Below are 26844 nucleotides of genomic sequence, written 5' to 3' on the forward strand. Positions count from 1 at the left end.
TCAGTCTGCAATAGTGTGCCTTCAAGTTAAAAACTTAATTTATGGTATATATATCAAACATGATTTAAGACATGTAAATGTTTTCCAACATACTTTACCTAGGCATCTATGTTCTGGCCAAGACTTTTTGTATCTAACACAGAACGACAAGAAAGAAGGCTAATTCTATCTTTTGATCATTTGTTCAATATGGGTTTATGTGCAATATTAATATTATGTATTACCCAATACCAAAATATAGATGGCCCAATCTGATTAACATACAGATCTATATTTCGTTTTGTTTCTTTATACTTTTTATGGCCTACACTACATGAAGATCTGACAAGTTGTACCCGAAGGTCGTGTCAGGGGTCGTACAAGTGGCTTTTGACCCCATGACGTCAGACATTGATTAATCAATCCGCGCATGACTTGCCAAGAAGTCGCCGTAACAGACTGTTTCGTTGGCTCATCCCCAACTTCAACCAAAATACATGTAATATAACATCTCTTCCAGATCATAGTGTAGTAAAGACAAGTAAAACAAAATTTTGAACTATAAAAAACAAAACGAAATAGGATCTGTGTTTTAATCAGATTGTAGATGGCCAGGTACCAAAACATATTTCAACCAGCAGTTTTGTTGCCTAGTCCGCAATAATTTTATAAAAATCCAATCCAAAGTTCAAATAATTTTTGTATTCAAAAGGTATAACAATTGGAGATATTGTCAGAATTACGACAAAACCCCTAAAAAACCCAACAGTTTTATAAACTGAACCATATCTCAAAAATTCAAAAAGATCGAACGTCAATTTTCATCTTTAAATTGTTAATAGTAAATTGTGGACAGATAGACGGACAGGGGGATATAAAACTATCAGTTACGTGCATCACTCTGGCCGATATTAGACTTTATGTTTGTTTTTTCCATTCTTATCTTTTAACTTTCACAGTACAGTAAACCCTAGCGGCATCTTTAAGAATTTTTGGGTTATCATCAAGCTGTTTTGGTGGGAATAATGTTAACTAATCACAGTGGCTTAGTCCTACATTTCTGCACTTGCTGGACTAAATGACTGATAAAGAATTTGAAGTAGTTAGAACTACATGTAGAGCCAACAATCCATCCAAAAATTAAAACCTTAACGAAATAAAAATCTAATTTTAATAATATTTTTGCATGACCATTATATCAATCAAGTTTTAGGTTTTTTTACCAGTTCTTTTTTTCTCATAAATACTCACAAACTCTCAACAAACCTTACATGTAAAAATCTTCCGTAGGTGAGTGGGTGTTATTTGGTCGAAGATATCCAAGACTTCTGGTGAGGTTGTATGAGGTATTGTTATCGACGGGACTTGTTCCATTGCCATTCATCAGATTCATACTTGTGTTAATGGCCGTACTGAAGATAGAACTGTTTCTGTTACTGCCATCCCAGCAAACTTCTGAATTCCAGGTATGATCACATGACTGCCAGGGTAATTTTGATTGGAAGGTATTAAACATGTAATAAAAGGCCCAAGTGATGATAACGATGTAGTACGTTGTAAACAGAAATGAAATGACGACAGTTGCCAACCCTGCACCTTTAAAATAAAAGTAAAAGATAGACATTATCATCTTGCAGGCAAGTGGTAATCTGATTATAATACAAATCTATATTTCGTTTTGTATTTTTATACTTTCGATGGCCTCTACTAAATGAAGATCTGGCCAGTTGTAGTGGGCGGTCACGTCAGGGGTCAAACGAGCGGCTTTTGACCCTATGACATCAGACATTTGATCAAGCAATCAGTGTTGATGTTTCTAGTAGAATACCCACAGTTCCGTGCATCACACGGCAAGAACTCACTGGAACATACCGTTTCATTGGCTAATCCCCCACATCAACCAGAATGCGGGTTATATAACAACTCTTCCAGATCCTAGCTTAGTAAAGACAAATTAAACAAAATCTTGAACTATAAACAACGAAACGAAATAGGATCTGTGTTTTTAAACAGATTAACGGAAGTGGGCTAAACCACACAAATTTGAACTGTTGTTCTTCAGGAAATGCTATAAAAATGTTGCTTTTATTTCATGGAAAAAGAAACAACAATTCAAAATCAAATAGTATTTGTTTGCTCTTCTCTAAGGCTGTTAGTTACAGAGTTTCACAGGACTCAAATGACTACATGTATCTATGAACACCCTGAAGAACTAAAAATATTTTAGTTAACACATTAATAATAAAATAAAATAGGTCAGTCAATTTCTCCTGATTATTTGGCAAAAATTAAAAATCTAAATTTTTTAAAATCAACTGTTATAAAAGTCAAAACAGTGAATCAGCAGATTTCTATCGGAGAAACCCTTTGTCATTGTTGATTCCACTAACTACGAGTTATTGCTATGCTATCATTGATCATCTTAATCGAGATCTAGTAAGTGTGGTATTTGTATTGAATTTCTAACTGTTAATATGCTGATTGTTGGTAACTCTTCAGCTATACAAATGGGATCTAAAAATATTAATAATGTGAGAAAAAATTCCCTTGGTAATTGGGAAGGTAATTACTTTACTAAATGTTGAATAATATATCTAAACTAACAAGAGAATATGTTTTATTGTAATAAATCCATTAATTGATGGATAACATTTATTTAGAATTTCTGTTTTAAAGGCGCTAATTCTCTCTTCTTTGACACAAATGGGTTGCAGAGAGAGAGAGAGAAATGGGGTTTAACGTCCACTCGACACAAACTAGGTCATTTCGGGACTAACATATGGTTTAATTTTATTTTAACACCTTGCTTGCGCGTAGGGGTCTTTAGCATTGGGAGGAAACCGGAGGACCCGGAGAAAACCCACAAGGTTTTCCTTGTACTCCTTGTCACGTACAACCAGGGATTCGAAACCACGCCAGTCGACTAAATGACAGACTTTATGATACAGCGCGCGCACGCTAACCATTCAGCCATCCAACCCCCACTGTTTTAAAGAAGCTATGTATATAGTATAAACTGATTAATATTCAACCGTTTCTGTATTTACTGTATTAGGAGTTTTGGGCATAGATAGGTTTTACCTCAAAATAATTTTATGATTATGTACTGTATTTTTTTATCAAAGAGGTACATTGGTAACAGCATTTAGTTTATCAATTTTACAAATGTGGGTTAAGAAATGGGTCAAACATGGAAAGTAGATTAAATCAGAAAAAAAATCGGAAGATCTGATAAGATAGATCAAAGAGGTTTAAATCTTTTAAGTTCACAGTTTAACAGAAAGAGCAGATGACTAGTGTACATGTATGATAAGATTAGGGGTCAACTTGACACTGAACTGAAGTACAGATCCCTAGATTTTTTTCACTGAATAAAACTGTTCAATTCTCTGTGGAAGAGAAAAATGGGCTTCAATGAAATGAAGTGGGGGTTAAACTGTTCTGCGCCGACTGGGCTAATGAAGACGGGCATACGCCGTACAGTGTTCTATGAGGGGAATTTTGCCTGGGCAGCAGCACTATGGCCTACTCTTATATTAAATTGCAACTGCCAGGGGATCTTTAACGTGCACACCAATGTATACACAGGTCCTTGGTTTTTCATCCTGCACCACTGACAAGGGGAAACCACGCCGGAAAATCCCGATGAACTTTCTCGGCCGATGCAGGGATTGAACACACGACCTCCAGTCTAGCGAGCCCTCGTCTTACCCACTTAGCCACCGCGGCTCCCAGGGGTTTAATGTTCACTTGACACAAACTATGCCATTTTGGGACTAACATGATTCAATCTTATTTCAATAATCTGCTTGCACTTAGGTCTGATTTTTTAGCAGTGGGGGGAAACTCGAACAAACCCATAACGTTGGACAGGCGACCCTACTTCTTGACACATACAATCGGGGAATCGAAACCACGCCACCTGATTCAATGACAGACCCCGCTGTGTGGTAGGCTTTTAGAAACCATTTATTCTAGTTCCCAACGCAACTATCTAAATGATATTTTTTCAAAGAAATACTGACATCCATTTGCCGAGTCAACCATACATAGTGGCAACTTCCTACATACTTGTTCTTTTTGTTGTGTTCCAATGTGTAAAAGAAATTTGCAGGTTGCTGTTGAGCTTTTATTATCTCTGTAAATGTTTCCAAACAGTATTGAATGGTGGTGTTTTTCACGTCACACAATGAAAAATTGGAGGCAAGTGCCCCAAATGAGTAAAGTAAACCCTATAAAATGTTTTATGTGATTTTTGGACAGCTAGGATCTTCAAAGCATGCAGACGAAGTTTGTACACTTACCTTTAAAGAAAGGACATAGTTTAGCCAATGCACCAACTGGACCCTGTCTTGTATACTGGCCAACTGCCATCTCCATATATGATAGCGGTACACCACATAGAAATAACATGATGAAAAACGGAATCAGAAATGCTCCTGCAAAAATAAACATATTAAGAGATCTTTTAAAGTGCCCATCTTTTAAAGTTCGCTATCCCTGCATCGTCTCAAAGCTTTTCGTCGAGAAGTCGACAAGGGTTGCCACATATTGATTCTTTTGTAAGTAATTGGCGCATTTAAAAGACATCGATATCATCTTCATCTAACGTACCTCTAGCATGTCCCAAAAGACATTGATATCATCTTCATCTAACGTACCTCTAGCGTGACCCAAAAGGAATTGTGGTTTACAAACAGATCATCTGCACATGTCAATACCCAAATTAACTCACAGACTGAGTGTTTAAATCCAGACCCAAATACAGAATCAGTGGACTACGATAGTGATGTTTGATTTCTGATTCACGGATTGCCTCCCTTGTCTATTTTTTTTCATTTATAGCGAAGCTTGTATCACTACAGACTCAGGACTCGACAGTGCAGTCGATGCTTAGCTTAAGATGATGCCACCCCGCTCTCCTGATTTAATGGTTCTTCTATTGTTCCTTCTAGCAATGTCTTGTGTTGTTAGTCCCATCCATCGGTTCGTCTTCTGGAATTTCATTTGAACTTTTGTTTTTCAGGAAAACCTATTAAAATTTTGCTTCTTATTTCTTTGGTGGGTGGTGGTGGGGAGGGGGTTATAATATAAAAACAAAAAGTGCTTGTTTACTGTTCTCAAATGATTTTACATGTACATGTAGTTCCACATTTTGGAGTTTTGAAATTTTACTATTTATTTATCAACACCTTGAAGAACTAAAAATCAATTTGCTTTAGCCTATAGGCTTTTAAATTTTACTTCAAAAGTTTGGAAACAGATGTCATTTAAGTATATTTATTTTAGAGTGTGTATTACATTCATTACAGCCAATGACATTTTACACCTTTCAACATAATGTTTTTATTAAATACAGGTTTTGTGGCTTTTAAATATAAACAGTTTGCTTTGACATTTAAATGTCATTTTGAATCCATGATCATCAGAGAGTATTGTTTGACTGTCCTGAAAGCAGCTAAAATCAAACCTAATAACAATGGCTCGAACCCTGAAACTTCATTGGTTCACAGGGTTAATTGAGGATTATGAAGGATATTTGTTGCTTAGATTGACAGGGTGTTTCGCGGATGAGGGGTCTAACATGTGCACAACTTTAGATCATAAGATCTGTTGATGAGCCAAGTTTTAGGGTTCCAATCACATGTTTGAATGTGACATGGAAATAGATCAACTGCCTAACCGTGTGAGTTTTCTGTGTCTTCCATTTTCCTTGTCGCAGAAAAAGACACAAACACGCTGACAAATTAATGAAATAAAGATATATTTCTAAACAAAGAAACATACTCCCACAGCTGCTAAGTTGTCCAAGCTATCCTAAAAGTTGTCACATATTTTTCTTTTGTTGGTAATGAAACCATTTACAAGACACTAAAAACTTATCAAGTAATTATTAGAATTTGTTCGGCCCATGTTAATGTTTAGTATACAGAACATCTAATATCACGAATTTAGCTACCGGTATTCAAGTTATCAGAAATCAATAGGGGTCTTCCTCTCATAACCTTAAACATACTACTTTACTGCATCAACTAGACTAATGAAGACAGGATAACTTTTGTCTCTAGTCTGTACACAAGATTTTTCAAAGCGATCAATGGCCATAGCCGTGGCAGTAATTATCGTAACTAGTTGAGAATAGGCTTTCTTGTCTCATAACCATAACACTTTGCCTCTAGATTGTCCACAAGATTTTTAAACTGATAAAGGGTCATAACTCTGACTGAAACTATTTTCCAAAGCGAATAAGATGTTTTGACAGTTGAATTTTGTTTACTGTGGCTTCATGTTAAAATATTTCAGCATGGCCAACAAGACATTATTTATTCTAATTACGTACTTTATACTATCACTATGGGTCAGAAATGTAAGAATGAGTTGCTTTGATATGCATAAAAGTAAATTGAAATTTCTTGTCAAAATGTTAGATTTTTTTAGAATTATATTATTTCGCATACACATGTCTTTGTCATTGGGTACAATTTTTGTGCCCCGATTATGACAATAAAACATTATGAGACTATGACCTGGTATCAACATGTATAGAAATGTCCTTTTTAAATGTTTCAGTGAGCTGCTTGTAACTATATTAATTTTTTCCTAAATCAGCAGGCAGCTCTAGTTGCTCAATAAGTAAGCCACGGGCTCACTTACCAGGAGGTTCGATGGTTCGAACCCAGTATTGGCCGAGAATGTTCCTCAGGATTGTCCAGCATAATTTCTCCTACACAGTGGTGTAAGATGGAGGACCTGGCAAGGAAAAGCATCTATTATTCGGATGGGGTGTTAAACTAAGGTCCCATGTACTCATTGACGACTTGGCATGCACATAGAAGAAACTTTGGCAGTAGAAATTCAATGAATAATAGCTCGAAATGCTGCTGTATGAGCAAAATTTCCTCCATAGCACACTGCATGGTGTATGCCCTATCTTCATAAACCTGGTTGGTATTGAAAAGTATGACATTAACCTCACTTCATTCATTTCATTTCCAAAATCAGCACAATTTCCTTAACATAGTTGGCAAAAAATGTTCAGTAAAAATATTCAATAAATTTGACTTACCTCCACCACTCCTGTAGCATAAATAAGGAAATCGCCAGACATTTCCAAGTCCTACAGCATATCCAATAACAGCTAAAATATATTCTACTTTTTTACTCCAATTAGCTCTTAGTTCCATTTTGTCTAAATTCTAAAAAATAACCTGAAACTGAAAGGAAAAAGTTTCTATTAGAAACAAAAAATGTGTATTAAGACAATCTGTTGATATTGACGTAAGCAGAGAGAAGACTGTTAACCAAAATATGTAACACAAAAACTGTGTGTTTAGATAATCTCTTGATGTCAAGTAATTCTACAGAAAACCAAAACTGCTGCTAACCAAAATCATGTAAGACAAAAATTGTTGTGCATCCTCCGTTGATTGTGATTAGAGCAATATATACAAGGATAATTAACTGGCAGAGGTTTCCATACATGAAATACCGAACACTGTTAATTTTATTATACCCGACAGTTTACATCAAGACATGCACAAAGTTTCGTTGTATCCGGGGATTTTATGATTTAGCATAAATTATGCTATTTTTCCGGCTTGCAAAATGACCTACGGGTCTGATCCAGTTTCGGTCATTTTCCAAAGCCCTCGCATTGAACCCATGTTTAGACAATCTGCTGATGTGCATTAGTGCTGCCACGCATATTGAATTGCGAAACGCTGAATCTGTATCACACAATTTTTTTTTATGGTTTTTTTTTTCTTGCTTCAGTAAGTAACCTGTCACTTTTAATTATCCACCTCACACATTATCCATAGATACACAAACACTCTTAAATTGTTTCAGTTCTTATTTTGATCCACATCAATACCATGATATAAAACAGTTTTATTCTTTGACATCGGCAGGACTAAAAATATCAGTTATTAATTTATCCTGTTGGGTTTTTTTGGTAAATATTGACCTGGTTTTGAATCATGATACAAATTATATTGTAGCACCTGAATTGCAATATTATTGAATTGTGACTGCAATGGCAATACACAGCACTAATGTTTATGTAAGTAGATAAAAAACCAAAATTACTGTTAACCAAAACATATGTAAGACAAAAAATGTGTGTTTAGATAATCAGATTTTAAAACAATTCTATATGGACTTCAGTAATCAAACATTAAGGGTACTCTCGACTAGAATGCCAAGAGTTTTAAAGTCCTGGGGGCTGTTTCACAAAATTTTAACTAAGATAAAATCTACATTTTAGTAGATACTTCAATTTTGATTGGCTAAGCACTAAAATCAATCTAATATTATCCAATCAAATTACTCAAATTTGGATTTTATCTATGTTAAAATTTCGTGAAACAGGCCCCTGTTTTCATTTGTAGCAAGAACTCCTGGTTACCGAGCCAATGTCTTACTCGCTGAATAACCATGATTAAAAGTTGCCACTAACAAAATAAAAAGCTTGATAAAGCCTTAATAAACAACCTGTATTGCTCTATTGAATCCCATTACTTCAATAATGAGTCTGTATACGAAAAGGGGGGATTGGGTGGCCGAATAGTAAAAGCATGTGCGTTGGATCACAAGGTCTCATGGTTTCTATTCTCTGCTTGTACGTAACAAGGAGTAGGGTCGCCTGTCCAACCTTATTAGAAATTGTTGAAAATCAAAAGGCTTCTTCGTTGCATGACCACAACCACTGTGTGTACATTTAAAGTCAATCAGATATTAACTTTAGTCTATAGAGCATCTACAATATTTTTCAAAGTGATCAAGGGCCACAACTCTGACTGTAATTATCGGAAACTGTTGAAAAACAATAGACTTATTTGTCTCATGAACGTTAACACTGTGTATCAATGCAAAAGTCAATCAGATATTAACTTTTAGCCTCTAGAGCGTCCACAAGATTTTTCAAAGTAATCTCGGGCCATAACTCTTGACAGTATAACTATTGGAAATTGTTGAAAACAAAAGAGGTATCTTCATCTCATGACCGTCAACACTGTGGATAAATTCAAAGTTAATCGGATATTACCTTTGGCCTCTAGAGTGTGGACAGCAGACGACGGGTCACTGGCAATATACAATTAGCTTTCAATGTGGGTGCATAAAAATGACACAGTTCTGGAAAGAGAGAGAGAGAGAGAGAAATGGGGTTTAACGTCCACTCGACAGAAACTAGGTAATTTCGGGACTAACATATGGTTTAATTTTATTTCAATAATTCACTTGCGCATAGGGGTCTTTAGCAGTGGGAGGAAACCGGAGGACCTGGAGAAAACCCACGAGGTTGGACAGGCGACCCTACTCCTTGTCACGTACAACCGGGGATTCGAAACCACGCCAGTTGACTCAATGACAGGCCTTATGATACAGTGCGCAGTGCTAACCATTCGGCCATCCACCCCCCCCGTTCTGGAAAGAAAACCTGTGTATATACATGAAGTCTTTTCACACATTGTTCAGCCTAATATGTTCGTATACAATTCAAATACATTAGACTACAATAGCAAAACACACAGGAGCTGATTAGGAATCTGCTGAAAAATATAATGTCCTAAATCTGACGAGAAAATAATAAGTGAGGTGCATGGAAAGGTGAAACAAGCTAGTTTCGTTTTCTAGTCATGTCTCATATTCTTCACAATGAATGGTCTGATAGAATACATAACTCTTATTTATTAAAAAGATATTTTAATACTGGACAACATATTTACAGGTACATGGTTGGGTGAAGTTACGTCTAGCTATAGCTGCTTCCCTCACAGGACCCCTCTGCCCGGTGTCGAGGGCAGACCCTCTCCCGAGGTCCGGGAGACCTCTCAGCCTCTACTGGTCTCTCTTGTCCCTCCTTTGTGCTTTTTTTTGCCTGCTTGTAAACTAGGCTTTTTATATCGGTTAAGGCACGCCATAGTTAATACCATTCGTAATCAGAACAATGAAAAGTAATTATTAAGATTCACACATCTTAGCTCAAGACAAAAGGTGTCAATACGTGTTAAGCCTGAATCTTATATCATATAGACACTCCAAGTATACATGTTTGTACAATCCATTAAATCTTACATAATATTATTTCAACAACCTACACCTGATATAGATTAAATCTTACAATTAATCTGTCACTTAATATATGTCTAAAATTGAGTTACAAATAAAATATGAATTAAGAATACAATATTGAAATTTAGATCCCAAATGATATTGTATTACAATGGGGGACCAAGGAAACCAGTTAGAGGGTCAAAAGTTACCCAGTCCTTCCCTGAATATACATACATGTAACAACTTGTTACAATTCAGCTTGACCCTTTAGCACTTGGTAAATACTGACTATCCCAGTTCTATGAGAGAAAGTGGCCTTTTTTTGTATCGAGTTTTATAGTTCATTTTTAATACCACCCGAAACTACACTGCTCCCTAGGTCTACTAAGTCACCAGAACAGTATACAGTAAATAAAGAGGCATTATGCAAGAGCTAAATCTGCCTATTTGCAGGTCTTTCTTTAGGTCTTAAATGTTATGACCTCTAGAGTGTCCACAACATTAATATACCATATTTTTACGCTATTTTGTCTGTCAGTTTTGGGCTGATTTTTACGAAATTCGAACTCAACCATCCTTTGGGTGTAACGGTAATATACTAAAACATTTTTTTAAATCGGATAAGAATTATGACCTCTATAGGGTCCAAAAGCTAAAAACACAATTTTTCGTACAATCAGGGGACATAATTCAGGAAGTTATAATCCGATATGCGCAAATATCGAAAGGAACTGAGATCTTTGGGTTATTAACTTCCATTTCAAGTTTCAACAAAATCAGATAAAAATTGTGACCTCTATAGGGTCACACATTTCATATTATGCAGGAAAGAATCTTTAAACCTTATCTCAAATATATATATATATATTACTGGGGAAATAGCTTTTGGGGAAGTTTCATTGCTTACATTATTTCAATACTAAAGAAAATATAATACTGAATCATAATACTTGACAAGTTCATTGTTCAGCTTGACAATTTTAGCACCAACCACTGTCATATTTTGACACGGTCAATGACTTTGACTCAATATCTTGTTTTAGTTACAAAAACGCACCTTTAGCCTTGACATTATTGTAAGTGAAATGGTTATAGATATACATAAACTAGAACTAATAATACTGTTCATTATTAATCATGCATTAAGCAAAAGCTAAATCGGCCTATTTCAGGTCTTTCTTTAGGTCTGAAATTTTATCTAAATTATTCCTTAGACATTAATTAACTTACCAATATCATAATCAACTCTGTGATATTTAGAGGATTTGAATACGTTTTGTGGTGGATGAAATAACCATAAAAATTACTGTAACAACAGTAGTAATGAAGATCAAGGCTAACCTAAAATTGAATTGCTAATATCTAGATTCAGAGTAAAGAAATTTGACTGAAATTTTCAGCATATTCTCTTTTCATAATCTATCTTTTAACTAGGGAGAGAACTGTTAGCTCTTTATCTAATCTTACCTAATGTCCCTAATATTAATTTAAAAAGAAAATCAAAGATTTAATTATTAATGTCGGTCAACTAGCTTAGTGTCTGTTCTGACTCAAGTGTAGCTAACTGTAGACAGACAACCAAAGTTTAAATTGTAATCTTTCCTGACTTCCTCCACAAAAATCATGATGGGCTAACTTAGAGCCCCCAATTCGGCCAAATGTATTCCAACAGGTAACCGGTAGCCCCAAATTGTCATAAATATTCGATGTTTTATCAATAGATATCAAACCATAATACCTGACAAGGATCATACACCTGCCCGTCTTTGTGGGCTAATTTTCTCCTGTGCATGTGAAATATTGTAAACAATGACTGGACAAAATCTTGATTTGTTATTACGACTAGTGCTGTGCCAAGCTATATTTATGATTAAGCTATTTTTTCAAAAGATAACACTGATAGGATGTTGGCTTGTATACTATTTTAAGATTTTAAAATCAGTTGGCATTCTTAAAGAAATTTCAGAATCTATCTACCATACCAATTATTTCTAATACTATGAGCTTACCTGGACAACAGTCCTTTTCACTGCACATGTGCACATGCAATATGAGCGATACAAGTGAAAGAAAGATTCTTAAATCTAGTTGTTAATCCCCTCACTACCCAGTACGACACAAACACATCTACTATTGAAACAAGAAATAACAATCATTGACATATATATATGTTAGACAAGGTGTAAGGTTTGAAGTCTGCACGTGATTCTTGTAGATTTTATAATAAAGAATATTTATCTAGTGTCATTTAGCTCTTTTAAAGGTAATCATATTTATCGAACGCATTATTAAACCGCCATGGAGTACCCTAGAATCAATACATTCCACAATATATATATATATATCCTACAGGTAAATAATAATTTTATAGATAATATTCTCAAATGTCTATCTACGGATTAGAATAATACTTCATAAGTCTCTGTTCTCCTTCATGCAAGCCTCAAACAATAATGTCTTTATCGACAGACTTCATGAATTGTCATCTTTACACAATTAGACCTGTCGCCATGACTCAGCAAGAATTTTTATTGATTCCAGATTCAAGACAAATAAATTAATTCTAAGGTAGGATTTAGTTACTTGGTTTATAGGGGAGAAATAACATAGTACATTAATTGTTTTATAAATCTGTCAAAACTGTTTCTTTGGTGTAAAAAAGCTTTTCAAGAGTTTCTATTGATTTAAGATGAATAAATTAATTAAAGATGCATTATGGGAGATGAGATAACGAGTTGGCAGTTCTCACTATAATAGTTAAAAACTACATAATGTAAAGGCAACTTGCTGAAAATTTCAGTCAAATTGATCCACTATGAGCCGAGAACCAAGCGGATGAAAGTTCCGCTTAGCCTCGATCATCATTACTGAAGTCGATAAGACAAAACTAATAGTCTTGATTATCCATTTAAATGTTAATCACGAAGGAAAGTTTTGCAGCAAATTGGACTGCAATCCAACAAATATCGCAGGCAATCCTTGACATCGAGAGCTGATTATGGTCTGGATAAGGTAATTAATGTCTAATTAATAGTTTTTATAACATTTCAGGCCTAAAGAAAGACCCGAAATAGGCAGATTTAGCTCTTGCATAATGCATGTTTAAGTCTGTGATTTCATGGCTTATGTACAGGAGAAAAAAGGCGTTTTTTTTTTATAAATCAGTCAAATTTTTTTCTTTTGTGTAAAAGGGAGCCTCTGTGGTTAAGTGAGTATGACGATGGCTCACAAGCCTTGTGGTCGCGCGTTTGCTCTCGGTGTTGGCCGAGAAAGTTCATCAGGATTTCCCGGTGTAGTTTCTCCCTTGTCAGCAACAAATCAACAAAAAATATGAATTCAAGTGAATGGAACCAGGGGCCAGCCGTAAGCATCCGCTGCACTGTACAGTCTTGGCGTGAATTGATACAGGCTTCACTCAAAATTAAAAAAAAAAATGATTTATAAGAAAAAGGAATAAAGCAACCGATCTTGATGGTTGCCATCTCTTGAATGGCGATAGTCTGCTAGTTGAAACGTCAAACAATTTCAACAGTAAAGGTGAAAATCAGAAACACTAAAAAAATAATGTTGTGAGCAAACAAGTAAAGCCCATCAACAAGAACATCTTTGAAAATGCTAAAAAAAAAATAATAATGTGTTCCGAGCAAACAGGCAGGCATAAAGCCCAACAATGAGAATATCTTTGACCCACTAAACAATGAAAAATACAAGCACTGGTTGTTCGGAGTAACTCAAGTGTAACGTAAACAACTTGTAATGAATTTTGAATTGATTGTACTGCAGCGATCGATTGTGGGATTTTTTTAGATTTTGCATTCAACTTATTTAAAGTAACTAAGTCTCTAACTCAATAGACATTGAAAACACAAATTATTTGTCAATTTAAATCAACATTGATGTTGTGATCTTACCAGTAAAAGATGGGCTTCTGATATCCAATATTTAAGACAAAAAAAAACATTTTACCATTGGTACACGAATCATGTACCATAATGCGTTTCAGCGCCATTTGTAATAAGTGACTCGAAAAAAGAGGCTAGGCAATTTCACAAGTCATGTCAAACGGTGATGCCATATTCTTATCTGGAGAGCATGGGTAATATAAATACTCTTGGTGTAGACTGGAATAACCAGACGCTAGAGATTGCCATTCGATCGAGACTTCTGGCGTATTTTGTTGAACATAACTGCTTACAAATTACAGTAGAAACAGAAACGATTGAATGTAAATCAGTTTATATACTTCATTTTACATTATTATATACGTTGCGACCCATTTGTGTCAATTTCTCGGTCCCAAATATTAACGATTTAGCCCCTTGAAACATGCCTGATCTAACTGCCTCTTTAAAGGCATAGGAGTCTATGAAAGCCAGAAACAACTGTTGTAATTAATAAACCTTTAATCATATTAATTGTTGATTAATCTAAAATTCTGACAGTTGAAGCTCTTGTACTTGCATTATTCAGGAATAATGTCCACTGTTCGTCTCTCGATAGCGGGGTTCGATGGGCGAATGGTTAGCGCGTGCGTGTTGTATCATAAAGTCTGTCATTGAGTCAACTGGCGTGGTTTTTGATTGCCCGGTTGTATGTGAGGAGTAGGATCGCCTGTCCAACCTTGTGGGTTTTCTCAGGGTCCTCCATTTTTCTCCCACTGCTAAAGACCCTTACGTGCAAGGGAATTATTGAAATAAAATAGAACCATATGTTAGTCCCAAAATGACCTAGTTTGTTAAACCCCATTTCTCTCTCTCTCATCTCTTGATAACGTCACTTCCTGCGATAAACAAAGTTATTTTGGTAGCCAATCAATTTAAGATGTATCAGTGCTGCTAATTCAATATGTTTGTAGATGACCATAATATAATACATTTTAACTCCGTGCAACGGCTGGACTTGTTTGGGTTTTTTTTTATTATAAATTAATAACAGTATTGCTACTTTAATACTTTATTAGATGACACACTTATCAATAATGAATGCCTACAATAAAATAAATATGATTTAATTACTGCAGAAAACATTTATTAATTACTTCCTTATCTCCTTATAAAATGATTGGCGGGGTCTTTTAATTATTCATTAAAGAAACTGAACAATACACTATACTCTAATGCAAATCCACAATCAGGATATTGGATTTTTATACGGCCTACAGGGCAATGGGAGTGAAGATTATGTACTAGCTAGATACATATAATTGACCCAATATATGGATAATAGACAAGGGTGTCAATATACAGGACTGTGTAAATATAATAATTTAATTGATGCTACCTCAGGTACAAAAGTTGAGTACATTTTAATAAATCACAGGACTACAAAGCTCTGAATAAAGTAACTAAAGTTTTATCACACTCACTCACTGCACTAAATAAATAGATATAGTGTTTAGCTAATATCATCACCTTTATTTGAGTTATTATTCTAACACAGTAATTAATGGGTATTTATAATATTAGGACTCCATTATACATTAATATGATTGCACAGCCTCCACTCTAGTTTAATTCAGCATCAACTTAATTCCATGATTCATAACAAGGGAAAGAAATACAGGTATATATATATGTATAATCTGATTTAAATGCTAACAGTGTATTATCTCTCTCTTATCCCTCATTTCTTAGACTTCTTGGAGAGAGAGAGAGAGAGATGGGGTTTAACATCCACTCGACACAAACTAGGTCATTTCGGAACTAACACATGGTTCAATTTCATTTCAATAATTTGCTTGCGTGTAGGGGTCTTTAGCAGTGGGAGGAAACCGGAGGACCCGGAGAATTCCACGAGGTTGGACAGGCAACCCTACTCCTTGTCACGTACAACCGGGGAATCGAAACCACGCCAGTTGACTCAATGACAGGCCTTATGATATAGTGCGCACATGCTAACCGTTCGGCCATCCAACCCCCCAAACTTCTTGGAAACCATTATATAATGAAATTCATACACCTTGTACTAGCTGTAAATCTTAAATTCTCTGAGTGTCAATGCATTTGAACTTCATTGAAGGAATCTCCTTCATACTACAAATATGGTCAAATTCTGTTCAGTACTTACAAAGATATGATGAACTGAAATTCCATCGATACAGGCTGCTCCCTACTGGACACAAACTAGGTCATTTCAGAACTAACACATGGCTCAATTTTATTTCAATAACAATTTGCTTGCGCGCAGTGGTCTTTAGCAGTGGGAGGAAACAGGAGGACCTAGGTGAAAACACACAAGCTTTGACAGGCAACCTTACTCCTTGTCACGTACAAGCGGGGAATCGAATTTTACTTTAAAGGACACTTAAAATAAATGCATATATGCGCTACTTACATTTTTACGAATTCCAAACAAATATCTGATTGAAATTATTCAATATTACACTTTTTCAATTTTTTGAGTACAATAATATCAGGAGATCGTCACATGCCATCATGTGTACTATATATAGTCATGGGCGTGGATTTAGGGGGGAGGGGGCGGGGGGGGGGGGGACGGGTCCCCCCCTTAGAATCGGAAGGGGGGAAGAATATTTCTCTGCCCCCCCCCCCCCATGATTTTGATCGCCAGGACATATTTTCAGGTTTATATCCACATGAATGTCCCATTCTGAAGGCTATCTAACCACTGCCTTGGGTCTCGCCACAGTAATTCATCTTCACGATATCTTCCTCCTTAATTGTAGGTAGTCAATTTTACTATATCATCATCATATTACCCCTACTTACAGCTTTCATCGAAATAGCACTGGTAAACTGTTTGTAATTATTATTTTGGTTTGGTAATGAAAGGTTCCAGGGTTCGTCCTTCCCCCGAAAAAGTTATGACAAATCCAGGCCCTTGCATATAGTAGCTGATGTCGTGATGATATACATGAACATCTGGGTTATGTTTATTCACATCAGGTTCAATCAAAATAATCCCTTATATTAGCCCTATACATGTAGACTAATAATTACTTATTCCTAACTTACTGGTAATACAGAATGAATTAAATACAACACCAGAATTCAATACACACCATTCATTTTAAAAGCTTGCTTTCTTTTTACTATGTTCACTGGTGCGATATTCGGATAAATCTTAATTTAATTCAGTCGTGTGGTGGCTTTTCTGATCTACAAACTATAATCAACATCATTAATTCCCAGAACAGATCATTTATTATTAATTGTTGACATTTAATCAGAATAGAACTTCTAATCAGTTATCATAAACTTGGAGAAAATGTAATATACACTGTAAAGTTAGAGGGAAAGAGACAGAGACATTAATGTCTATTCAACACAAACTACATGTACATGTATGTCATAAAATTATGGTACAATTCAAATAATCGCTATACTCCTGTCAACAACAAATGTTGGATTGAACACCACACGACTCAATGACAAACCTTATGATATAAAATGCCATACAGAATTCAGATCCCTCCTCCCCCCCCCCCCCCCCCGGTAAATAGGAAATTAGAGATTACTTAATTAATATATGAAATGTAAAGGGTCATACCCTCCTTTTTGAGTTGTTTTAAATTATACTTTATGATGGAAACTTATGTGTTGTGTGTTCAAGCATTGTGGAAGCTATAACTTTCATAGACTTTCAAAAGGTTGATCAGTACAAGCCAGATCGAATTGAAGTTGTAAATTATTCACATGGTGAAAATCACTACCATGGTTACAAAAGAGATGTGCATATTGTACATGAATGTAAACATTATAGAAAGCTTCTTCTTTCAAGACACGGAAAGATGGAATGACCTCAAGGTCACGCCTAATTTTGTTTTACTAAGTTATATTTTTAAAATGTATTAAAATAAAGCCCTAAAATAGATGGTATCTATAAACAGTCCTACCTTGTTAAATAATAATCCTATTAAACCATACAATTCACTATTGCCAGTTGAGAAATTGGCAAAAATATCATTCTCAACTTCAAATTCAAAAGTTTGAAGATAGCTACTCCATGGTGGAGAATAGAAAACCAGGGAGGTAATTGTGTTATTATTTCCGGTGAAAATGAGTTTTAAGTGTGAGAATGACACCTAGGATCGTATAATAGTGAGTTGACAACCTATTGAGCAAAAGACATAGAAATAATTATGTTTTGACTTTCTTAAAAAATATGAAATTGTAACTTTAAACTGCAATGTTTGTTTCAACAACATCTCTGATTTCCAAGTAAATATTGTAGGTTCTCTTTGTTTATCAATACAAGTAACTACGCTGGGCTGAATTATCACATTTTATGATTGCAAAGTTTGTTTAATCACTTTATAATTGATTTTGCACCAAATAGTTTTGGAATAGTATAAATAAAAAAAGCCTGCTACGCCACGCTAGTCCAATCAGTCTGAAGAGTTCAATACGAACGAAACTAGTCACTGACACCCGGGATAACCCGGTCTTCATAACCACTCTCATCTCTTGTAGTCTTATATTGTCTAATTAACAGTTCATATAACATTTCAGGCCTAAAGAAAGACCTGCAATAGGTAGATTTACCTTTTACAAATGTTTAGGCAAGCATTTGTTGTATCATAAGCATGTGTTGTACAATGTTTAAAGATACATTCCTGTGTACAAACTGGGTGATTTGATGATATATTTGGCCTAAAAACATATTCAAACTAATTAATTTATCATTAATTTGCTTCAAATCCTTCTCAAAACATTGTAATTGTCAAGGAATACCCTTGCTATAAGAAATCGATCAAAAGAGGTCACTTTTGTGTCACGTGACTTACGGGTGCGAAGTCGGAGGAGAATTCATTGCATACACAAGACGATGTCTTTAATTGCTGACTATTTATTACAAATATCGAATCCTAATTAAATTCTCAGATTATCCACTGCCTGTGTCTTTTTCCCTGATTTTTATCTCAGAAAGTGTTGTACGTCTAACTCTTCATAAAGTTTATCAACATGTACATCAAGCGCTCAATCTCTGCGTGCAACCTTTGACGTCACGCGTGCAGAAATTCCTAATCGTTGGGCTGCCGATTAGGGTAACCCTTACATTTTTGTCCTGTATACGCTCCATGAGTGTTTTTCAGGGAATCCAGTATTTTTCTAGTAAGATTGGTTATCTCTAATTTCCATATATACCAAAATTGCCATACTTTTATTGGAAATAACCACCCGGTAAATACTTTTCTGGGAACCTATCTTTAAGTATTTGAAGAACAATGTTAAGCACTTGTACACAAAAAAGAAGAATGAGTCTCAAGCTTTTAAATCAGTTATCTTATTTGATTCTTCAAAAAAAAACCCCAAAAAACCCCAAAAAACCTTTGTGATCTGTTAAATTAAATGAAAACATCATTAATAACCCTTTCGGGATTAAGACACAAAAATTACTACATCTTATTTCGTAAAAGTCATATCCATGATTATTTCAGCCTGGTTTCTCTATGCAGGACAGAGAGCACGGCAAAGGAAAACTCTTTTAGTAATTTTTCAGGGGACTACGTACAAACACCATGGTATGCTCTTAAGGACCCTTAACTGCTGTACTTTGATTATGAGTAAGCAAAAAAAAAAAAAGCATGGTAAGATCACATACATATACCATCTATAATGAAAACTATCAACTGAATAGCACCATTGTGAAAAGTACAAATCATCTTTATGTTTTTTTCAACAAAACATGGGGACCCTTGTAAGCAATCTGATAAAAGAGATCGGGTATCATTTTGGTCTATAATACGGCAAATAATGACCAACACAGCCACAAATCAGTGTTGCCTCTATTCTAATATTCCATTCAAATCCAACTATTATCAGTTTAACTCATCTTTGAACCTCCAAAACAGCATAATTATCCTTTCAAATTGTTCATCAGGGCGTCCAGTCTTTGTCAAGTAGACAGGACAACATTGTGTTTGTAGCAATATCTTTTCACTATTAGGATCCTATCTCTTACCCATAAACCTGGAATTGTATTTGCCTGAACTGTGATTGACTCTTCCATATCCAGAGAGAGAGAGAGAAATGGGGTTAAACGTCCACTCGACACAAACTAGGTCATTTCGGGACTAACATATGGTTTAATTTTATTTCAATAACCCTGCAGTTAAAATACCATTTTCGACTAATATCACCATCACTTTATAGTTAAAATGTTACATAAGGCTGACCTTAAAAATATCTTTGTTTCACCAAACCCGACCCACAATCGAGGAGAAGGGTCGGTAGGTCGGGGTTTTTTTCAGATATTTTTTTAAGAGCTAATTTGACAGCTTGATAATTTTCTGGGTGCAAACATTCCTCTTCTTTTATTGTCAAACAAATCAATGACATCGGGATTTTTCGTGATGCACGACTCGCACACGAATTGCCAGAAACTGACGTTTGAAACTCCCTCAACACGTTTTTTAACGATCGTGCGGGTTGTGCCTTCATTTTTCTCGAAAACGGATATTCAATATCCGTTTTCGAGAAAAATAGAGGCACAATCATTTCGTGGGAATGGACGTGCTTTCGTCTACAACCATTTTTTTGAGAAGCGACACCTATGATGCTTTCGTCTTGATCAACCAGTTTCAATAATGAATCAAACCATAGCCATAGTAAAGGGAAATAACTCTCGTGATATATTTCAGGTTGACACACAAAATAAAATAAAAAGATCGCGGAAAAGTGCAATAAAATAATTTAAGTCGGGGGTGGTTTTAGTTAGTCGGACGCGTTAGGCGAAACAAAGATATTTTTAAGGTCAGCCTAACTATAACCATGCAGTTAAAACATATTCCACTAATATCACCATCATCCTATAGTTAAAATATTACATTATTGTCACCCTGGAGTTAAGTATTACATATTAAAACATATTCCACTAATATCACCATCATCGTATAGTTAAAATATTACATTATTGTCACCCTGGAGTTAAGTATTACATTATTATCACCCTGAAGTTAAAATATAAAGCTAATTTTACCACAAATATGCTTGTTATTAAACAGTACGTCAACGTTCTGGTATTCAATTATAGGATAATGGCTATTATACTAATCTTCATTAATATCCCCAACATACAGTTATATCATCTGTACAATATCCTATTAAAATGATCAGTGAAGTGAGAGAGAGAGAGAGAGAGAGAGAGAGAGAGAGAGAGAGAGAGAGAAAAAAAAAATGGGGTTTAACGTCCGCTTGACACAAACTAGGTCATTTCGGGACTAACATATGGTTTAATTTTATTTCAATAATTCGTTTGCGCATAGGGGTCTTTAGCAGTGGGAGGAAACCGGAGGACCCGGAGAAAACCCACAAGGTTGGAGAGGTGACCCTACTCCTAGTCACGTACAACCAGGGATTCAAAACCACGCCAGTTGACTCAATGCAAGGGTGACCCACCATAAATAAATATCTCCATATATCTCGACAATTTCGCCACAATATTTATATATATGCCAAGCCTCAAATCAGTTTCACACAATTATAGTCACTAAATAAACGATCATGTTGTACTTAATAAGCTATGACCATTAATCATCTATAAATAATAGACTGAAAACTGGTTCCATGTGTCGTCCATAACATCCAGACACTTTTGAGTAAAAGATAGGTTACGTGCCCTTGTTTTGAAATTAGTCTCGCTTAACCAGTCTATCGACCATTCTAGGGCTGATTGACAGGTCGGGATAATCAAGACTACTTTTTTACGAAACATAACAGAAAGCTAGAACAAGAAATTGAATTTAGAAATGAGCACGTTAGCTAGCTCAACAATTGTTTTAAGAAGCTTGTAAAAGTAAAATGAAACTACTGCTAGTATCATGTTCCTGTCTAACCCGAGTGTTTCTGAGATATTATTTGTACTAAACCAAAAGATGCCGCTCTTAACGGTACAGTTAATGATAAAGCGATTTCAAAAATGAAACGAACGTAATTTCTAAATCTGCTGTAATAAACAAGAAGCTTAATTTTACTGCTATTCAAAATCGTCAACAATAATTTTTTTACGGCTGTAATAGTTGATAGATTTGTAGAGAATTGCACGTGCCATGGCTATTTATAGTATCATACTGTCAGAAAGTTGGCCTCGACACGGCGAATGTGCACGCTTCAGTGGTAGTCTCGAACTATCAGCGGTTGACTGTATTTCTGTAGGTGCGTGGGTCACCCTATCAATGACAGACCTTATGATACAGTGTGCATGTGCTAACCATTCGGCCATACAATCTCCCTCCAGAAGTTTAGACATTTGGATCACCTTTATCAGACACATACATGAATTGCAGTGCAGATAGCCTTCTGTTTCAATTGTAATTATAGATCAAACATAGGTCACAGTAAATCGTGTAATCAAAATTGCTAAAACATAGGCTACACATCAGAATGTGCCAACCTTTCTGCTACCGTACATTCTTGAACCCAATAAATTAATACAGAATTTCATAGCACTAAAAATTTGTGTGATAAAAATCAAAATTATTAGATGTACAAGTGGACTCTTTCATAAAGCAAGTTTTCTAATTTATATAACTACTGTACTTAACATAATAAACCTTAATCAAGCTACTAGTTATGTAATGTTCTGGTTCCTATTATGTAACCGTATGGCACTATGTTGGTTATCACTAAATATACGTCTTCTTTATATTATTTCATTAAAACAATTTCTAAACTACAGTACTCACAAATTTATGGAGAACGGTAAAAAAAAGGTCAAAAGTGGAAATTACCTTGCCTATGGATTCGTGCAACTTTTAAGAGTAGTACGGTATCATCATGTTTGGCACTAACCGCGTTACGGTACGCGGTACCGTACTACTACAGTATACCTTTACAGAAAAAAAGAATGAAATCGTGCAGTGGCTCACCTTTAATACTAGGAAATAATGACCCTCACTGTGTGCTGTCCTCAAACTCAAGTTTTGAGATCAACCGTTATTTCGTGAAACTCTTAATAATACTTCACAGCCACCGGTCTTTTTCTCCGACCTGGTTCATTCTGAATGAAGTCACGTGACGTCTATCTCACGCAGCATTGGATTTCTGCATGGACCTTATAATAAGGTCCATGATTTCTGAAGGCTTGAGATTTGTTTCTTAATAATGACAAATATTCTGTCCTGATAATTCTCAAACTATATGAGCCATTACAACTTTGTCTTCATTTTTCTATCAATTTAATTACCGATTTATGAATGAATGGAAATAACTCACGACAGCAGACGATTTTCTTTAAATTTGTATATTGGACAACCGAGGCTACGACCACTTGTTTTCTTGCTGCATGGGAGGTAACTCTATTTAACTTAAACGAGTACGTTTTACTAGTACGACGACGTGATAACGTTTTACTTACTATATTCATTGCCGCAATGAAATTGTTGTGTGGATTAGTATCCGAGTAAAAATTAGCTATCAAGATGTCAACTCAAGGAATAGCTCAACGTAAGTGGAATGGTAATTAAAAAGTAGCGTAATAGGACTAGACCCATCTATCTATATATGCAGACTAATCAAGCCTACTTAGTACTAGATTCTACCACTGGGTGCTGGTTAAACTTTGTTGTAGATATATTCATTTCATTTTTAGTTAAAGTTGAATGATTTTTTTTTTTTTTACATATACTCATATTTATATTCCCATCCAATAATAATACTTTCCCCCAAATAACGATATTGATTCCCCCCACAACAAATAATAATAATAGTGAAATTACACGAGACCATTTCTATTTCTGTTAATAACAACGTTAACACCAGTTGAGTTTGAAATTAACAACCACTAGGTCCTTTATTCATACAAAATCAATTATTGATACCAATGCTTTGATTTCGACCAAATCTGGACCACTACATGAAATTAGATATACAATCCTCATGATTTAATATGGATAAGTGAGAAATGTATTAAGAATTCAATGTCACTGAAGAAATCAACAGTTTTTTTGTTTATCTTTACAGACAGTAATAGAATTTAAGATGGTCGATAAGACTATGCAAATATCCCGAACAACAGCGGCACCAGAAATCACCCCAACAAGCCATGAAACCATGGAAACAGTTGAACAATTGGTCGCCATCACTCAACCATCAACAAATCAAGATAATGGAAAACCAAGTGATTTTATAAAACCAAGAATAAGGAAAGAAAAACATAAACCAAAGTTTATTCATGGAAATTATAATAGGTATTATGGATATAGAAATAAACCCGAGTCGGGAGAAGAAGACATTCGTCTGCTGAGTTTCAAAAGAGAGTGGTTTAATGCGAAGGATGTTCTTGATATTGGTTGCAATGTTGGCCATGTAACAATGACGATTGCTAAACAATTTCTTCCTACGCGAATGGTTGGTTTGGACATTGATAGTAATTTAATATCAACAGCCAGAAAAAATATCAAATATTATATCGATGTCAAAAAAGAAAATTATATAGATGTATCAGAAAATGAAAACATGGTAGGCCTAAGTGTACCTTGCTCTGCTAATGTGGTGGCATCACCCATCAATAGTGGTGTGTTGAGTGATACCTGTATCTCATTCCCTGAAAACTTATCTTTTAAACAGGGAAACTATGTCTTAAATAACAGCAAACAGTTAAGCCTAGTGCAAGAGGAGTATGATACTATACTTGCTCTAAGTGTGACAAAGTGGATACATCTTAACAATGGTGATACCGGTATCAAAATGTTTTTTCAGAGAATATTCCGACATCTGCGGCCAGGGGGTCGACTGATATTGGAACCACAGCCATGGACATCTTACAAAAAAAGGAAAAACCTGACATTAACCATTCAGAATAATTTTCAAAACATTGAACTCAAGCCTGAACATTTTCAAAAGTACCTTTTAGATGTGGTTGGTTTCTCGAAGTGTGAGCTCATCGATGTTGTGCACCATAAATCGAAAGGTTTTCGAAGGCCTATCCAAATGTACACAAAATGTTAATTTGCAGGATTAACTATTTAAATATATGACAAAATGATATGAAAATAAGAATTTTATTCTATATCGAATGAATATATTTATTATTAACTTAAAGAGAGTGTTTTTGGAGAGTGGGATAACCAAAGTGTTTGTTGAGTAATTATTTTGTGCATCCGAGCTTGGATCCTGTACTCTTGGTTGTTGAAGCATTGTGGAGTGTTCAAAACCTTGGTGTGTTATTTTCTGATCATCTTTTTTTGCATTAAAATCAGGAACTTTATTTTAGTGATACTAAATGCCATATTTTTACTTGTGATTAATGTTCGTTTTCATTATGTGATTGTGGTTCTCCCTTGTCAGTGATGCAGGACGGAGGGCCTGACAAGGACAACTGTCTAGTCGTTCGGATGGGACGAAAAACTGAGGTCCCGTGTACACATTGACATGCACGTAAAAGATCCCTTGACAGTTGGAATTCGATATAAGTGTGGGCCGTAGTGCCGCTTTCTGGGTAAATTTCCCTCATAGCACACTGTATGGCGTATGCCCGTCTTCCTTAGCCCAGTTCAGAGCAAAACAGTAGGACGTTAAACACCATTTCAATTCATTTCATTATGTGATTTCATGACATATGTCAAATGTAGACTATGTTAAAATTTGTTTTGTACTTTAAAACTACTTTTTCATACTTGTTTTAATTATTTATCCAAATGTTGTCGAGTCATAGACCAGTAAAACTGACTGAACGTTTAGCCTTGTAGAAAATGATTATTATTATTAAAATATTTTCTGATCATCTGTACCTTAGTAAGGAGTTGATTTAGTTAGATGTAACTGTTTTATGCAACTTCTTGTAGCATATATAATCTCTTTCTTTTTGCATTTGCACATTGTACAATGTATTTGCTATCAGAATGGGGAGCCATGGTGGCTAAGTGGGTAAGACGCTGGCTCACTTGCCTGGGTGTCAAGGGTTGCGCCTGGTGTTGGCCGAGACAGTTCATTACTATTTTCAGGTGTGTTTTACCTTTTCAATGGTGCAAGACGGAGGGCCTGACAAGGACAGCTGTCTAGTCGTTTCAATAGGTCCTATGTACACATTGCCATGCACGTAAAAGGTCCCTTGGCAGTCAGAATTCGATATAAGAGAAGGCCTTATTGCCACTGTCAGGGCAAAATTTCCCTCATAGCACACTGTACGACGTATGCCCGTCATCTTTTGCCCACTCGGAGCAGAACAGCTGGAGTTACAAAACATGTAAAACCCATTTCATTTCTATCAGAATGGAAACTAAAATGGAGTTGTTTCCCTTCAAACAATTTTTTTTTTAGTTTGGTGAGTAAAGCATTTGAAGTACCGATTTAGAATTAGATGAAGAGATGCTCCAGGCTATTCCACTTATGATTGTTTTAAAGACATGTGAACAAACGAGTTTGGCGATGGATGTTTAAGACTCCAGTGCTTTAAAAAAGACTTATTACAATTTCAGACATATAGGCTACTGTAATACATGTCGTATATTCTTTGATGTCGGTCGGAGCTAAGCCTATACGTGTAGTTAAATCCGGCACTGTATTTTAATTTAAGAATTCCACATAATAAATTATGTTTGGTTGTATAGTACAATACAAACTTATGTCATTTTCCTTTGATTTTGGGAGTAGATTCTATATAATATGGAATAACGTCCCATCTTGAGATTTTGTTGAATTTTCGGACTTCAGTTTTTCTAACCGTCTCTTAAAGGTCTCGGACCAACAGCGCCGTCCATTAATACTGTTACCGCATTACTCGAGTTCTGGGCCCGATTCCTAGAAAATTCTTAAGCACGTTCTTGTGCTTAGATTTAAGTAGACTTTTGCATTTAAGTAAACTTACCTTATTTTGTGTTCCCAGAAAATTCTTAAGAACGTTCTTGTG

At 35.4% G+C, this 26844-nt stretch overlaps 2 protein-coding genes across 7 annotated transcripts in view; one reads left to right on the plus strand and one right to left on the minus strand.

The window, feature by feature from the left end:
* LOC126825595 (sodium- and chloride-dependent GABA transporter ine) overlaps positions 1 to 22997 on the minus strand; it is a 42619-nt gene extending 19622 nt beyond the window's left edge. Inside the window, exons 1-5 of one of the 5 annotated variants that reach the window (XM_050555265.2) lie at positions 22865 to 22984; positions 9026 to 9114; positions 7046 to 7193; positions 4284 to 4418; positions 1251 to 1575 (exon numbers count right to left, since the gene is read on the minus strand). In XM_050555265.2, the coding sequence (XP_050411222.1) occupies positions 1251 to 1575; positions 4284 to 4418; positions 7046 to 7163 (578 nt within the window). In that variant the 5' untranslated portion in view covers positions 7164 to 7193; positions 9026 to 9114; positions 22865 to 22984. Of the gene's footprint in view, positions 1 to 1245; positions 1576 to 4283; positions 4419 to 7045; positions 7194 to 9025; positions 9115 to 12044; positions 12179 to 22864 lie in introns of those variants that run through there. The other 4 variants (XM_050555267.2, XM_050555269.2, XM_050555266.2 and 1 more) reach the window with 4 other exon arrangements.
* Positions 22998 to 23310: 313 nt separating this feature from the next.
* On the plus strand, positions 23311 to 25609 carry LOC126825596 (probable RNA methyltransferase Y17G7B.18). Of its 2 annotated transcripts, none has more exons than XM_050555271.2 (2): positions 23311 to 23441; positions 23958 to 25609. In XM_050555271.2, the coding sequence occupies exon 2, from the start codon at positions 23976 to 23978 to the stop codon at positions 24942 to 24944; it is 969 nt and encodes a 322-aa protein (XP_050411228.1). In that variant the 5' UTR covers positions 23311 to 23441; positions 23958 to 23975; the 3' UTR covers positions 24945 to 25609. The 2 variants fall into 2 exon arrangements, with proteins under 2 accessions (XP_050411228.1, XP_050411227.1); XM_050555270.2 differs by having other exon boundaries at positions 23317 to 23453.
* The last annotated feature ends 1235 nt before the right edge of the window (positions 25610 to 26844 follow it).

Source organism: Patella vulgata, chromosome 6 (assembly GCF_932274485.2).
Source record: "Patella vulgata chromosome 6, xgPatVulg1.2, whole genome shotgun sequence".
NCBI lineage: Eukaryota > Metazoa > Mollusca > Gastropoda > Patellidae > Patella > Patella vulgata.